Source organism: Capra hircus, chromosome 5 (assembly GCF_001704415.2).
Source record: "Capra hircus breed San Clemente chromosome 5, ASM170441v1, whole genome shotgun sequence".
Classification (NCBI taxonomy): domain Eukaryota; kingdom Metazoa; phylum Chordata; class Mammalia; order Artiodactyla; family Bovidae; genus Capra; species Capra hircus.
In genome coordinates, this window is record NC_030812.1 from 46,710,746 (window position 1) to 46,724,320 (window position 13,575).

At 40.7% G+C, this 13,575-nt stretch overlaps 1 protein-coding gene across 2 annotated transcripts in view; it reads left to right on the plus strand.

Moving 5' to 3' along the window:
- GRIP1 (glutamate receptor interacting protein 1) overlaps nucleotides 1-13,575 on the plus strand; it is a 316,084-nt gene that overhangs the window by 214,695 nt on the left and 87,814 nt on the right. For both annotated transcript variants that reach the window (XM_005680211.3, XM_005680212.3), the window contains exons 12-13: nucleotides 624-769; nucleotides 12,215-12,295. In XM_005680211.3, coding sequence (XP_005680268.1) covers nucleotides 624-769; nucleotides 12,215-12,295 — 227 coding nt within the window. The remainder of the gene's footprint in view (nucleotides 1-623; nucleotides 770-12,214; nucleotides 12,296-13,575) is intronic.

Genomic DNA, 13,575 nt, shown 5'->3' on the forward strand with positions numbered 1-13,575 from the left:
TATCTTTGACTGGCTAATAAATTATGGAACAGTGCTCAATGCAGGAAATGCAAGACGGGATGAACTCCCTGTTCTGACAATAAAATTTTATGTTCTTGATCACGTTTGAGAAAAATAGCGAGCCTGGGTGGTGCCTTTAGCAGATTTTTGTCCATCAGGGACTAGAGGCTAAATTAATTAAAAAGGAAAAAAATCCATTACAAAAAAAAATTCTCTGAAGTCAAAACTTCATGATAATTTCTCTGCCATGGGACAATGCACATTCATCATTACTGTATATTGGTTCACATCAGATTATAATAATATCACAGTGCTAAATTATTCAATACTTCTCTGGGATAGTTCAAGATTCCTTTGTTCACATTGGTAGCCATGAAATACAAGAATGTAGGACTTGCATATAACTGAGTCACTTTGCTGTATACCTGAAAGTAACATAGGGTAATAAATCAACTATATTTTTATATAGAAAAAAAGAATGTAGGACATTGCAGTTGACCTAAGAGGATGCCCCACAGCATTGAATAAACAAGAACAAATGCTATATTGAAAGGATCTTGGCAATGTCAACTTGAAAATCATTCACTCTGTCTGCAGCCTGTAATGTCTGGTTCTAAATTTAGGTGTGGGGTGCTTCAAATTGGAGACAGAGTGCTGGCCATTAATGGAATCCCAACTGAAGACAGCACCTTTGAGGAAGCCAATCAGCTCCTCCGAGACTCTTCAATCACAAGCAAGGTCACGCTGGAAATTGAATTTGATGTTGCAGGTATGATCATATAATCTCAAGTCAGCTGCATAGTTGGGAGTGGACTGCATGTGAATTAAGTGGACTATATGGCAGAGAATGTGGGAGGAATGATCATTTTTTATACACTGAATGTGTTTTTGTTTAGGAGGCTTGGGGTGTCCTTTTGAATTGTGCATTGCTTTTGTATTATTCATTAAAATGTCACCACAAGAACAATTGAAAATAAATGTGACAAAATGAATAAGTAATAGCTTCTGTAAAGGTGATTAAAAAAAAATCATGTAGGCTGTATTCTTCCTGACATTTCCCATATATGCTAGAGAAACCATAGTCTTCAGTCATGAGGACAGGAAATGCCTCTCTTTGACTCTTCCTACTGCCAAAAAAAAAAAAAAAAAGTTCTGTAGGGAACAATGAAAATTCATTAGATGAATTTATGTAGGCCAAGTAGGTAAATATTTGGTCTGTGGTGTTCAAGAGACGTTGCCACCAGACACTTGTTAAAAATGACAAAGAAGACTTTATTCAAGACTATTTCCATAGTCATCAGAACTTGCCATAGGAAAGAGAGGGTGAACTTAACATCAAAAACAGCAAGGGTGTTTATGTTTAGTCGTGGAGGAGGTGTTTGTCAGTAGCTAATAGGTATACGGGTTTTAGAGGTAGGTGCTAGTTCTCATTTAAGAAAGTTGTCTTCTCTTAGTGAAGTGTTAATACCATCTCACAGACCTAATAACATTAGCAATCAATAAAGATATGCCTTTGGGCGTAGGGATCGCATTATGCCAACAAGTATTTGCTGAATGGTTATCATAGGCCAGTTATTCTACTGTACAACAGAGATGCAGCAGAAGACGGGGAAGGCAAACAGCAGGACAGAAGTTCATTTTTTTAATATAAATTTAGTTGGCGGTCATACTCTGAGCGAAATAAAGCAGAATGGGAGTTAGAGAATGACGGTAGGGAGTTTATTTTCATAGGGTGACTCTCTAAGGAAGAGACATTTGAGCAGAGATTTGAAGGTTGAGAAGGTGCAACAAGAACATTGCAGGCAGAAGGAGCAGCCAGTGTGAAAACCTGAGCCAGAATAATGACCTTGGTGGATAGGAGCGACAGCAAAAGGCAAAAAAAGGCTCATGCTGGAGCATATAAGGGATTGGGGATAGGAATCAGATTTGGTTTTGGAGATGGGTTAGGAGAGGTCAGAAGGGGCCAAGTAATGATGTAGTGCCTTGGTAAACTTTTAGATTATAGTCCAAGTGTAATAAAGTCGTGGAGCATTTTATGGAGGGGAGTGAGATAACCTGATGGATGTTTTGGAGAGATCTTTATGAAGTGCAGGGGGGACAGTAGCAAAATCAGAACAAACAAAAGGTTTAGCCATTGAACAGGTAAGGAATGATGATGGCTTGGACAGCATCCAAAGTGCTAGTGCTAGATATGGTGATAGAGAGTGGAATTTAGGACATGGCTTGAAGCAGAGCTTGCATAACAGATCAGATATGGACGATGAGGAAAAGGGAAGATCCTAATGATTCTGAGTTATGAGGGTGTGAACGGTTGAGTAGATGATGATTTTTTTAAACTGAGAAGACTTGAAGCATAGAAATTTGGGGATTACAAAGAGAGTTCTATTTTAAACATGAGTAGACAAATCCTACTCATCCTAGTGGGGAAAAGAGAACAAGCACATCCGTTACTTACTCAAAAGACAGTTCCCATAAACCAGTTACTAAGTGCTAGGCACCGTGCCATGTTCAGATCATTGAAAGAAACAGTTGAAAGGCTCGACATATTCAAGGGCCTTGTAGCCAGTTAGACATGAGAAAGAACTGCAGAAGGTAAGAACAGACTTGCTAGAAGTGTTTTGCCACTGGGGTGCAGAAGGAAGTGCCCAGAGACTGCAGGCTGTACCTCCCAGAGCCTAGGACTGGGGTCTGTGCTAAAGAGCAGGACTGAGGGAGTGACCAACACAGTGGTGATGGTTAAAGTCATTGGAATAAAGGACACCACTAAGGAAAGAGTAGCAATAAGAGGGGGACTGAGGTGGGAATTCTGTCTGAGGAATACTGAGATTTAAAGGGAAAGGATGCTAGTAAAGGAGGTGATGAAAATGATATAGGAGAAGTAAGAAGAGAACCAAAAATGCTGGCATTTTGGAAACCAAAGCAAGAGTTTCAAGGCAAAAGTCATGGTCTATAGCATAAAAAGGCTATGGAGAATTCACGCAACAGAGGCAAGAAAGAAAATGTCCACTGGTTTCGGCAATTAGGAAGAAAGTCATGGCAGAGAAGTTTCAAGGAATTAGGGGGCAGAAGTCAGATTGCAGGGAGCTGAGGGGTGAGGAAAGAAGGGTAGGGAACTATAGACAAGCTATGCTGGTTGTCTGCCGAGAAAGTGGGTTTTGGAAGATGGATTGGCAGGACAGATGCAGTGAATAGAGGAAAAGGACAGGAGGCCATTGTGGGCTCATCTTTCGAGAACTTCTGCAGCATTTAGTTACATACTTTGTGCTCTAATTTATACTGTCCTATCTTCTAATCAGTGGTTCTCAATCAAGATCAGTTTTGCCCCAGGGGACATTTGGCAACATCAAGGGATTTAGCTGTAGGGACTGGGTTTCCCTTATGGCTCAGCTGGCAAAGAATCTGCCTGAAATGCAGGAAAGCTGGGTTTGATCCCTGGGTTGGGAAGATCCCCTGGAAAAGGGAAAGGCTATCCACTCCAGTATTCTGGCCTGGAGACTTGTATAGTCCATGGGGTCACAAAGAGTCAAACACGACTGAGCGACTTTCACTTCATTACTTCCCTGTCAGTCCGGTGGTTAAGAATCTACACTTCCATTGCAGAGGGCATGGGTTCAGTCCTGGTCGGGGGCCTGAGATCCTACAGGCCATGCAGTGCAGCCAAAAAGTAAAAAATAAAGGAAAAAAAAGAAGACATTTAGCTGTAGATGAAAGGAGATAGAGGGGATTCCAAGTTCAGATGGGTTTTATTTTGTTTTGTTATGATTGGAGAGATTTGAGCATGTTTGGGGCCCAAAATAAGTAAGAGAAAAAAGAGATAAGTGGTAGTTACGAGTTTCCAAAGGGATGAGAAGGGAAGTTATCCAGAGCATAGGTAGGTAATTCGTCTAAGGCAGAAAGTAGAAGACCTTTGCCTAGGAATGTGAAGAGAAGGATGTGAGAATATAATTACATTTTAGCTGTGCTTAGGAAGATCATGTAAGAACTGTCAAGCAAGGGTGAAAGGGTCAGCACCTTGGGGAGCTAAAAAGAACAATGGAGGTTCAGAATAGCTAATGGGGAAATGAATGAGACAACCAACCAGATTCATGTAAAGGGATTTTCAAGCTGGGTGGTAGACCAAGCAGAATCCAGAAGCTCTCAGTCTATAGCAACATCAGTCTTTGTGGTCAAGTAGTTTTTTGTCAGGAGACTTCAGCTGCTCAAGAATGAAAACAGAGATAGTAGATGATTATATTGATCCAGAGACTATTTCCAGGGAAGTTTCAAAGAAGGAGCACGTACACAGAGTTTCAAATCATTGCAGAAAGAGCAGAGAGATAATTATGGTAATCACATGAAAATTTATCATGATATTTATCAAATGCTTACTCTATGGTTTGTTACTTTCCTGTGTGTGCATTAGCTCATAGTCCTTAAAACAGCAATGGAGAAGGTTACTGTTGGGCCGGCCAAAAAATTTGAGTTTTTGTTCCATATTATAGTAGAAAAATCCGAATGAACTTTTTGGCCACACAAATATTCCTACATCCCCAGTAAACAGAGGCTTACGTTAATGGTGGGGCTGGGATTTTAACACAGGCACTGCAGCTCCAAAGGCCACGTTCTAAGCACTGCATATATTGCTTGTGCTTGAGAGAATGTATAATAGGTTAGAGAGGCACAGAAATCAATATAGGATCAGCATGAAAGACCAGACGGAAAGGGAGCAGTTAAGGAATTAGGAGTCTTCAGGGAGAAGAAAGTGGGGGAGTGAGAGAAAGGGGATGTGAGAGCTAACAGCTGGGAGACTGAGATCAAATGGCATAGTAGAGTTTAGGATTTCAGCGTAAAGCAAAGTTCCAGGGTAGTGAGTTGCTAAAGCAAAGCAGAATGGAGGCAGTTATTCAACCCAGAGGTCTAGGTGTTGGGCATGTGGTGTGATGGGAGGAGCACTACTTGGTGAAATCTCTCAGAAGCGGGGCAGGACTTGGGATGAGGAAGGCGTGTGAACTGGCTGCCGCTGATACCCAAGCACAATCCCATCAAAGAATCTCTGCAGCTGCTGTTCCTCTGCCTGGGCAGCTCTTCCCCAGCATGTTTGGGTGGTTTGTTCACTTCACTTAGATCTTTGCTGAAACATCAATTGCTCAAAGAAGCCTTCCGCATTTATCACACTCAGTCCCCTTGCCCAGATTTGTAGCTCTTCTTAGCCCTTCTCATACCCTGATGTTATGTCGTGTACATAACATACTTACTGTTGTGTTGTATACAAGTATTATTATGGTCTTGTCTTCTCCAGTAAAAATATCTGTGATGTTTGAGACTTTGTGCCTTTTGTTCAAGAATATACCACAGCATGCAAAATAGTGCTTGGAATTAGGAAGCTCTCGGCCAATATTTGGTTGATGAGTGAATGAAGTACAGTTGGCTCTCCTGAGGGACTAGGATCAGAAACTTCAATTTGCACCAAGATTGATTTCATACCCATTGCATCTCTGAGGTTCCTGCACTCTCTGTTTCTTCACATCTGCTCCCTTTGTATAAGTTTTCTTTGATTTTCTCAAGTTTTTCTGATTGTACGTAATTGCCTCATCCTTGCTAATGTGCCCAGCCAAGACCAGCCAGTTTTAATTTCTAATTCTCAAGAGAAAGCATCTATTGGCGCAGCCTAGGTGTAGCATCTTCCCTTTCTTGTCCATAGTGGCCAACAGTCAGTAAAAGACCTTGTAAGGATCAGTCAGATACACTGAGGGTCCAGTTTTCAAATAAGGCTGTCCAGTGGCCCCAAAATGTATTTACTATAATCGTAGAACATTTATGATGGGAAAATTATTATAATCCAATACCTTCATTTATTTGTGAAGGGAAAATTGAGACTCAAGGGCGGAAACTCAAGGTCATAGAGCAAAGTGAATGTTAGGTAGATCCTGGGTCTGTTGACTTGCACTTGTCTTTTTCTATATCATATTACACTGCCTCTTCAAAGAGATATTAAGGTTCCCAGCATGAAAGAGCAGGATTTCTGAGCTTCTGCCCTGCTGACATTGTTTGTTGAATGGAGATGCTTATCCTGCACACTGGGATGTTGAGCAGCATCTACTCACTACATTCCAGTAGTGGAATGGCCAGCACAACTGACTTTCTCCATAGCAGTATCCACTAAGTATTTACTTGTGCTATACATGTGTCTTTATTTTATGTGTATCCTCAATATTTGTTCATTATTTATTTAATCCATTATATATGTCTAATCCATTATATATATAATGTATATACAAATATAAGTATATATATGTTAATTAAAGTATTTAGGTCTTAGGTTTAAGCTCCTAAAAAACAGGAACTATGAATATTCATTGGAAGGACTGATGCTGAAGCTGAAGCTCCAGTACTTTGGCCACCTGGTGCAAAGGGCCAACTCATTGGAAAAGACCCTGATGCTGGGAAAGATTGAAGGCAAAAGGAGAAGGGAGTGGCAGAAGATGAGATGGTTGGATGGCATCACCAACTCAGTGGACATGAGTTTGAGCAAACTCCAGGAGACAATGGAGGACAGAGGAGCCTAATGTGCTGCAGTCCTTGGAGTGGCAAAGAGTCTGACAGTGACTGAGCAACTATTAAACCCACTCTGCTTAATTCCAACTTGCTAAATAGGGGACTGGAAAAATGGACCGAAGGCCATCGCCCCTGTCTTCTATTGTCCCAGAAATCAACCCATTTCAAATGAATAGAAATGATATAAAACAGGGCCAGGAAAAATATTTTTCTATCCATTGCTCATGGCAGACATCACTAGCTGATTTCTGTTGAGCCTAGACACAGCATCAGAACCACAATAAAACACTCTAATTACTCATTACCAATCTACTGGTATGTATTGGAACTGCTGAAATCCAGATAATCTTTTTTAGCCGTTTGAGAACTTGAATATTTGTAAGATATCACTGCATGAGATATGAGCTATTTCAAGACTGCCCTGCCCTTTTGGATTCACTTCTGATTGATTGTCTGGATGTGAACCACCATCCATTTCCAGTTCTTCCTCAGATATATACCCAGATACTAATTCCCAAACTAGTAGATCTCAGAGACTACCTATGTCTGTTTTATAAACATCCTAAGTGATGCAGACAGTGGTTAAAAAACTTGATTGTGACTACACTTTTGCCTAAATCTATCTCTTTACATGGGCACCACCATCCAAAAAAATTGTAGTAACATTAAAGGAATTTTTCTTATGCTAAAGTTGCTTATAATCCCATCACTCTAATAAACAAAATTTTTTATATGTCTTTACGAAAGTCCTTTACCATACATATAATTTTGTAAAGCTATAATCATATGCACAATTTACAGTTTGCCTTTTTCAGTACTCTCTTTTAAATACCAGTGTACACTATCATGAATTCTTGAAGTTTCTGCTTTAATGCTGAAATTATTTTGTTGAAGAAAATACAGCTTTGTCTTTGAAAGAAGCCTCAACGAAAAATTCTATCAAATGATGTTTGCCATCGTTACTAGAGTCCCCAGTGTTTTTCTCTGAGTGAGTGGGACTTAAACATTCACATTTACCCACCTTATAGTCCCTTAATGTTTTCGAATCTCACAAGGTGTCCTGGTTGATGAATTATGTTGTGGTAGTTATCTTACTGTGCCAATAATCAACACTTCAGGCAGAAAAAGCAGACCAATTGAAAGAAGGAGGTCTTTGTTTACCCAAATGTGTTTTTAATTATAGTATTAACAAAGATAAAGCAAAACCAGGGAAGCACAAAATAACCACATGGGAGTCTAAGAAAATAAACATCCTGTTTACTTATTCTAAACCTATTGTTTCTCCAAATATTGGCTCTTTTTCTTCTTTATTAGTGTTTCCTTAAGAAACCCCAAATTAAATGTGCCTTCACTTTAACAGCCAAATAATTGTATGGGGGGAAAAATTACTAAATAGAAAATAAATCATGTTGACGTTTAAAGATTAAAATGAAGCCACAGCTTGATCAAAGAGATTCATTTGTTGATATTTGTTCATCATTATAAATATTTCAAATCTTATGTAGTCAAAAGTCATCTATTACTGTTTTCCAGGAAGTGATAACGTCTCCTCCCATGTCGTTAACAATATTAATCTTGGTCAAGATTCCCTGCATTAAAAATTTAAAGCAAAATGTTGCTATAGTAACTAATTTAGATCTGTGTTTTCCACCCTTATGAATTAAAGACTCACTGTATAGCATCTTGGGCAAGATGTTGTAGACATGCATGGACACATATGTACAAACATTATATTCCCCACCCCTTTCACAGAACAGAGACATCACTTTGCCAGCAAAGGTCCATGCAGTCAAAGCTGTGGTTTTTCCAGTAGTCATGTATGGATGTACATGAGAGTTGGACCGTAAAGAAGACTGAGTGGCAAAGAATTGATGCTTTTGAACTGTGGTGCTGGAGAAGACTCTTGAAAGTCCCTTGCACTGCAAGGAGATCAAACCAGACAATCCTAAAAGAAATCAACCCTGAGTATTCATTGGAAAGATTGATGCTGAAGCTCCAATACTTTGGTCACCTGATGCAAAGAGCCAACTCACTGGAAAAGATCCTGATGCTGGGAAGGATTGAGGGCAAAAGGAGAGGGGGGCGGCAGAGGATGAGATGGTTAGATGGCTTCACTAACTCAGTGGACATGAATCTGAGCAAACTCTGGGAGACAGTGAAGGATGGGAAGCCTGGTGTGCTGCAGTCCGTGGGGTTGCAAGGAGTCAGATACTACTTAGAGACTGAACAACAACTCCTTTCACAGAGAATGTTTTCATAAAACCAGCAACACTAAAACAAACATACATGAAGTGAGTTTTATAAATAGTGAAGCTGTTTGTTCTTCTAAAGCTTCTAGGACATTTACTTATGAACCACTTGGTGTACTTTATCCAAGTAATAGAATAATCTGTTCCTGTTACACTCATGAACACTTAGGTAGGGGCTGTCTGTTTGGCTCCCATCCTATTTCCTGTACTGGATCAACGTGTTCATAAGAGATCTTTCAGTTGCAAGCCACAGAAGATGCACACAAGCTAATTTAGACGGGAAAAGGTGTTTCCTAGACGCATACAGGTGTTTCACAGCCTTTGAGGACAAGGAATGTAGGCAGTCCCCGAGAGGGCTAGAACCAGGAGCTGTCAAGCCAGTCACTGGCTCTCTCTAAGACCTTACACATCTCCTCAAGTACATTTGTTTCTTTCTTCTTCTTCCAATAGCAGCCTGGCTGTTGGGGCATTTGAACTTCTTCTAAATGAGCTTCTTCCAAATGCCCTCTTTGCCCCCAGTCTGCATGCTAATTCTAGATTCTTAAACTTTCTCCTTTGGTGGTGAGAGGAAGATAACAATTAGCCTTCATAGACACTCAGGAAAGTGATGAAAGGAAGAGATTGAGAAATCTTTTAGAAATAAATATTGGTGATACTTGTAGCACCCAAAGTAAGAGAGTAAAGCACACCTCAATGGTTGCTATTGATACTTAACTGCATTTCTTTTTCTGCCCCAGTATATTCAAACTGGCCGGTCATCTTGAAATCTACAGGCTTCCCTGGTGGCTCAGGCGGTAAAGAATCCACCTGCAGTGCAGGAGACCTGGGTTCAGTCCCTGGGTTGGGAAGAACCGCTGGAGAACGGAACGGCTACCCACTCCAGTGTTCTGGCCTGGAGAACTCCATGAACTGTACAGTCCATGGGGTTGCAAAGAGTTGGACACACCTAAATCATTTTCTCTACCTCAGATGGGAAATGGGAAGGATACAAATTCCTCTTGAATAAATAAGCAAATAAATGGATGTTGTTCCTTCCTGGCACCTCTTAGTTGAGTCTTCACTGAGGACAACAGCAAGGCCAAAGATAGGAGCTCAGGGGCTATGACACTGCCTGGGCCACAGCTGACCCACCAGGAGCATTAAGAAGAGAGGGAGGAAGTGGGACAAGGCAACAGTTCCCTCCGGTGCTGCCTGGGACGTGAGGAAAGAGCTGGGAGGAGAGGAAGGGCCCAGAAAGGGCAGGCTTGCCTTTATCAAGTGGCCCCAGCTGAAACTGACCAGGGCTGTTTGGGGAACCTTCTTCACACATGAATTTCTAGAAGCCCAGAGGGCCCAGAGAAAGCAAAATTTTACTGTCTTCTCCAGTTTGTCTATGGTGATTATTCTGAGTTGGAAGATCAAGTTTTTGTAAAAGATTTACTGCCCAGATTCCTTGTGGGAAAGTAGAGAAGACCAGGAAGATCAAGTTAAGGCAGAACCAGGAAGGAATTACTGGGTTTCTATGGGGCCATCCCAACTTTCATCTCTACAGAGACTCAAAATGTGTTAAATATGTGATTAACAAATTGGACTCGGGCCTGAGGACCTTGTAGTTCTACCCACATCACAGCAGCTGTAGCTAATTGTGTGTGTGCAGGCTGGGGAGCCACCTTGGGGCAGAATCAAGCAGAAAAAAAGTGACTTCACTGAGCCATCCCACAAACTTCCCCTAATGCTTATGTTTCCTTTGCTCCTGGCTAGCCCTTCCCACCTTTTTCTAAAACTTCCAGAAAGGATTATAGTCATTAGCTACTTAGTATGAATAGATATTATCTCTTCAGAGGCTATTTCCGTTTTAACCTTATCTCTAATTGAAGGCTTCCCAGACTGTTGAAGGAATTTTAAGAATATATTTAAGAATATGTAGCGATTCTTTGCTTTTCAAAAATTAGTCAGTCCTGGTCAAATCACAGTAGCTCTTTACAGGGTTGAGTCAAGTAGTACACAGTGCTTTCCTCTCTACTGCTAGGCTAGCTCACTTCTCTGTTGCTTGGCCAACATCTGAACTCACCTTCGCTCTGTTCCAGCACTCCCTATTCTCCTCCTCTTCTCTGAATCCGCCACATGATCCAGAAAGTAGGGTCATCTTTGGTGCAGCTGGGACCTCTTGGGTCCCCCTGTTTCAACTCTGTGCTCAGCATTCAGTCCAGTTGGTTGTGGTCAAGACCATTCTGGTTGTGAGATATTTTGCATATCAATCCTACTACTGCGCCTTTAAGTGTTCTTTTTACCCATTGACCTTACAAATTAAGGTACCTCCCACCTCCTCCATGTCAACGGCCATCACAGCTAACTGAAGTCTTTCCTGAAATCTATTACTGCCAGCCCTGAATGGAAAAACAAACTAAAAAACCTGCTGAATAATTGTTGTCGTTCAGTCACTAAGTCATGTCCAACTCTTTGCAGCCCCATAAACTGCAGCACATCAAGCTTCCCTGTCCTTCACTATCTCTCAGAGTTTGCTCAAACTCATGTCCATTGAGTCAGTGATGCTATACAACTATCTCATCTTCTGTCACCCCCTTCTCCTCTTGCCCTCAATCTTTCCCAGGATCAAGGTCTTTTCCAACAAGTTGGCTGTTCGCATCAGGCAACCAAAGTATTGGAGCTTCAGCTTTAGCGCCAGTCCTTCCAATGAATATTCAGGGTTGATTTCCCTTAGGACTGATTGACTGGTTTGATCTCCTTGCTGTCCAAGGAACACTCAATAGTCTTCTCCAACACCACAATTTGAAAGCATCAATTCTTCGGCGCTCCACCTTTTTTATGGTCCAGCTCTCACATCCGTGCATGAACTGCTAGAAAAACCACAGTTTTGACTATAGTGACCTTTGTCGCAAAGTGATGTCTCTGCTTTGTGATATGCTGTCTAGGTTTGTCATGGCTTTTCTTCCCAGGAGCAAGCGTGTCTTAATTTCATGGCTGCCGTCACTATCTGCAGTGATTTTGGAGCCCAGGGAAATAAAATCTGCTCAATAATAAACTCTGGAAAAAATAAAGTTGGGGAAAAAAGAGATCCTCAACTTTACTTTACCTAAGAATTACTGGGAGAATATGTTTGAAATGTAGATTTCTAGTCTTTATCTTCAGCAATTCTGATTCCATAGATCTGGGATGTTTCAGAAATCTGTATTTTTAACTTGCTTCCTAGGTAAATTTGATGAGATGCTATCTGAATCACACTTAAGAGATACTGACCTCGATTGTTACTGTGAATTACACACTGTTGCCTGTGGGTAGGATGTCTATTCTTTACCAGAAGCTTAGTTTATCAGGATTTTACATCAGTTCTCACAGCTTTAACTACAAATGATGATGATACAAGTATTCCTGATGCCTTTATCATTGATTCATCTTCTATAAACACCTTCTTTCTTGTTTTGAAATTACAGAGTCTGTCATCCCCAGTAGTGGAACATTTCACGTAAAGCTCCCTAAGAAACACAATGTGGAACTTGGAATAACCATAAGCTGTAAGTAGAAGTGACTTTTTTTTTTAATTTAGAATTTTAAGGAGACATAAGAAAGTTGTCTTGTCAAATGGTTTACAGGTATGGCCAGCATCTTAAGCATCATTGCCAAGTTTCACCTAATGATGCAAAAGGGTGGAGCCAGTCACTCACTCGCCAGAACTTAATAGCCGTGTGAATGGGGCAAGTTACTAGGTTTCTTCCCCTGTTGAATGGAAATAAGGATATCTGCAAAATATCCTAATTTTGTAAATTATTCAAAGTATTAAATAAAATAACGTATTTATATACCTGATATAGCCCCTGGCAAACAGTAAGTACCCAGTAATATGTGACTCACACACACCACATGAATAATTACATGAGCGTATGAAGGCATAGAGGCTCTCTATATTTTAGTATATTGCAGATTGTTTTCACAATAATCTATTGAGACTATCTTTCCATCTGTCCACTATGCATCTGTAATCCATTTGCAAGAATAAAATCATGTCGTTTTCTTCAGTAACTTCCTGAATTCCTCCATAGCACAAGGTGCCTGGGTAACCAAGCCAAAAAGAAAAGCAGAACATAGAAATGTGTTCAATTCCCTCTTTTTCTCAGACTCTAGATTTATAACTGCTTTGGTAAAACAACTTCAAAAATTTCAGCCCCACTGGAATTCTATAGAATGGAAATTGAGGTTTCTGTGCTTCTAATATCCATAAGCTAAGTCCATCCATAAATGCTCCAAGAAAATGAAGGGAATGATTAATTCATGAAGATCAAAGGAGACTTAGAAGCAACATATGTGACCAAGGGGTGTCCGCCCCGGAGAGCGTGATGGGGCTCAATAAAGGCACCTCACTGTGCTCTGTCAGATAGTGTTTACATCAGTGGCTAAGGCAAAAACAAAGAGCTCTCAAATGGCCGCATGAAATGGGATCTGTCCAAGTCAATGCTAACAGTATAAATTTAACACTGAAAAGGAAGCCTTCTTCATAAGTGATAAATCACACATACCTAATGCATGCAGCGCCAGAAATAGTGCTACTATAATACGGAAGCAATGTGAAGACCAATAAGCCATATATGTGGGGGCCTGTATCTCCCCCAGTCCCCTTAAATGGAGAGAAAAGGAGGACTGATGTATGTGCTGTGTCTCTGTAACGTAAGCAGAAAGATGAAAGAGGATTTCGGAGACTCCAGACCTGTTGTAGGTGCCGCTAAAGTCATTTGTGCTTTTCCTTGGGTCACTAACCCCTCAGTTTATTCATTACGAAGCAAAGATGGTGTGCCGTTGT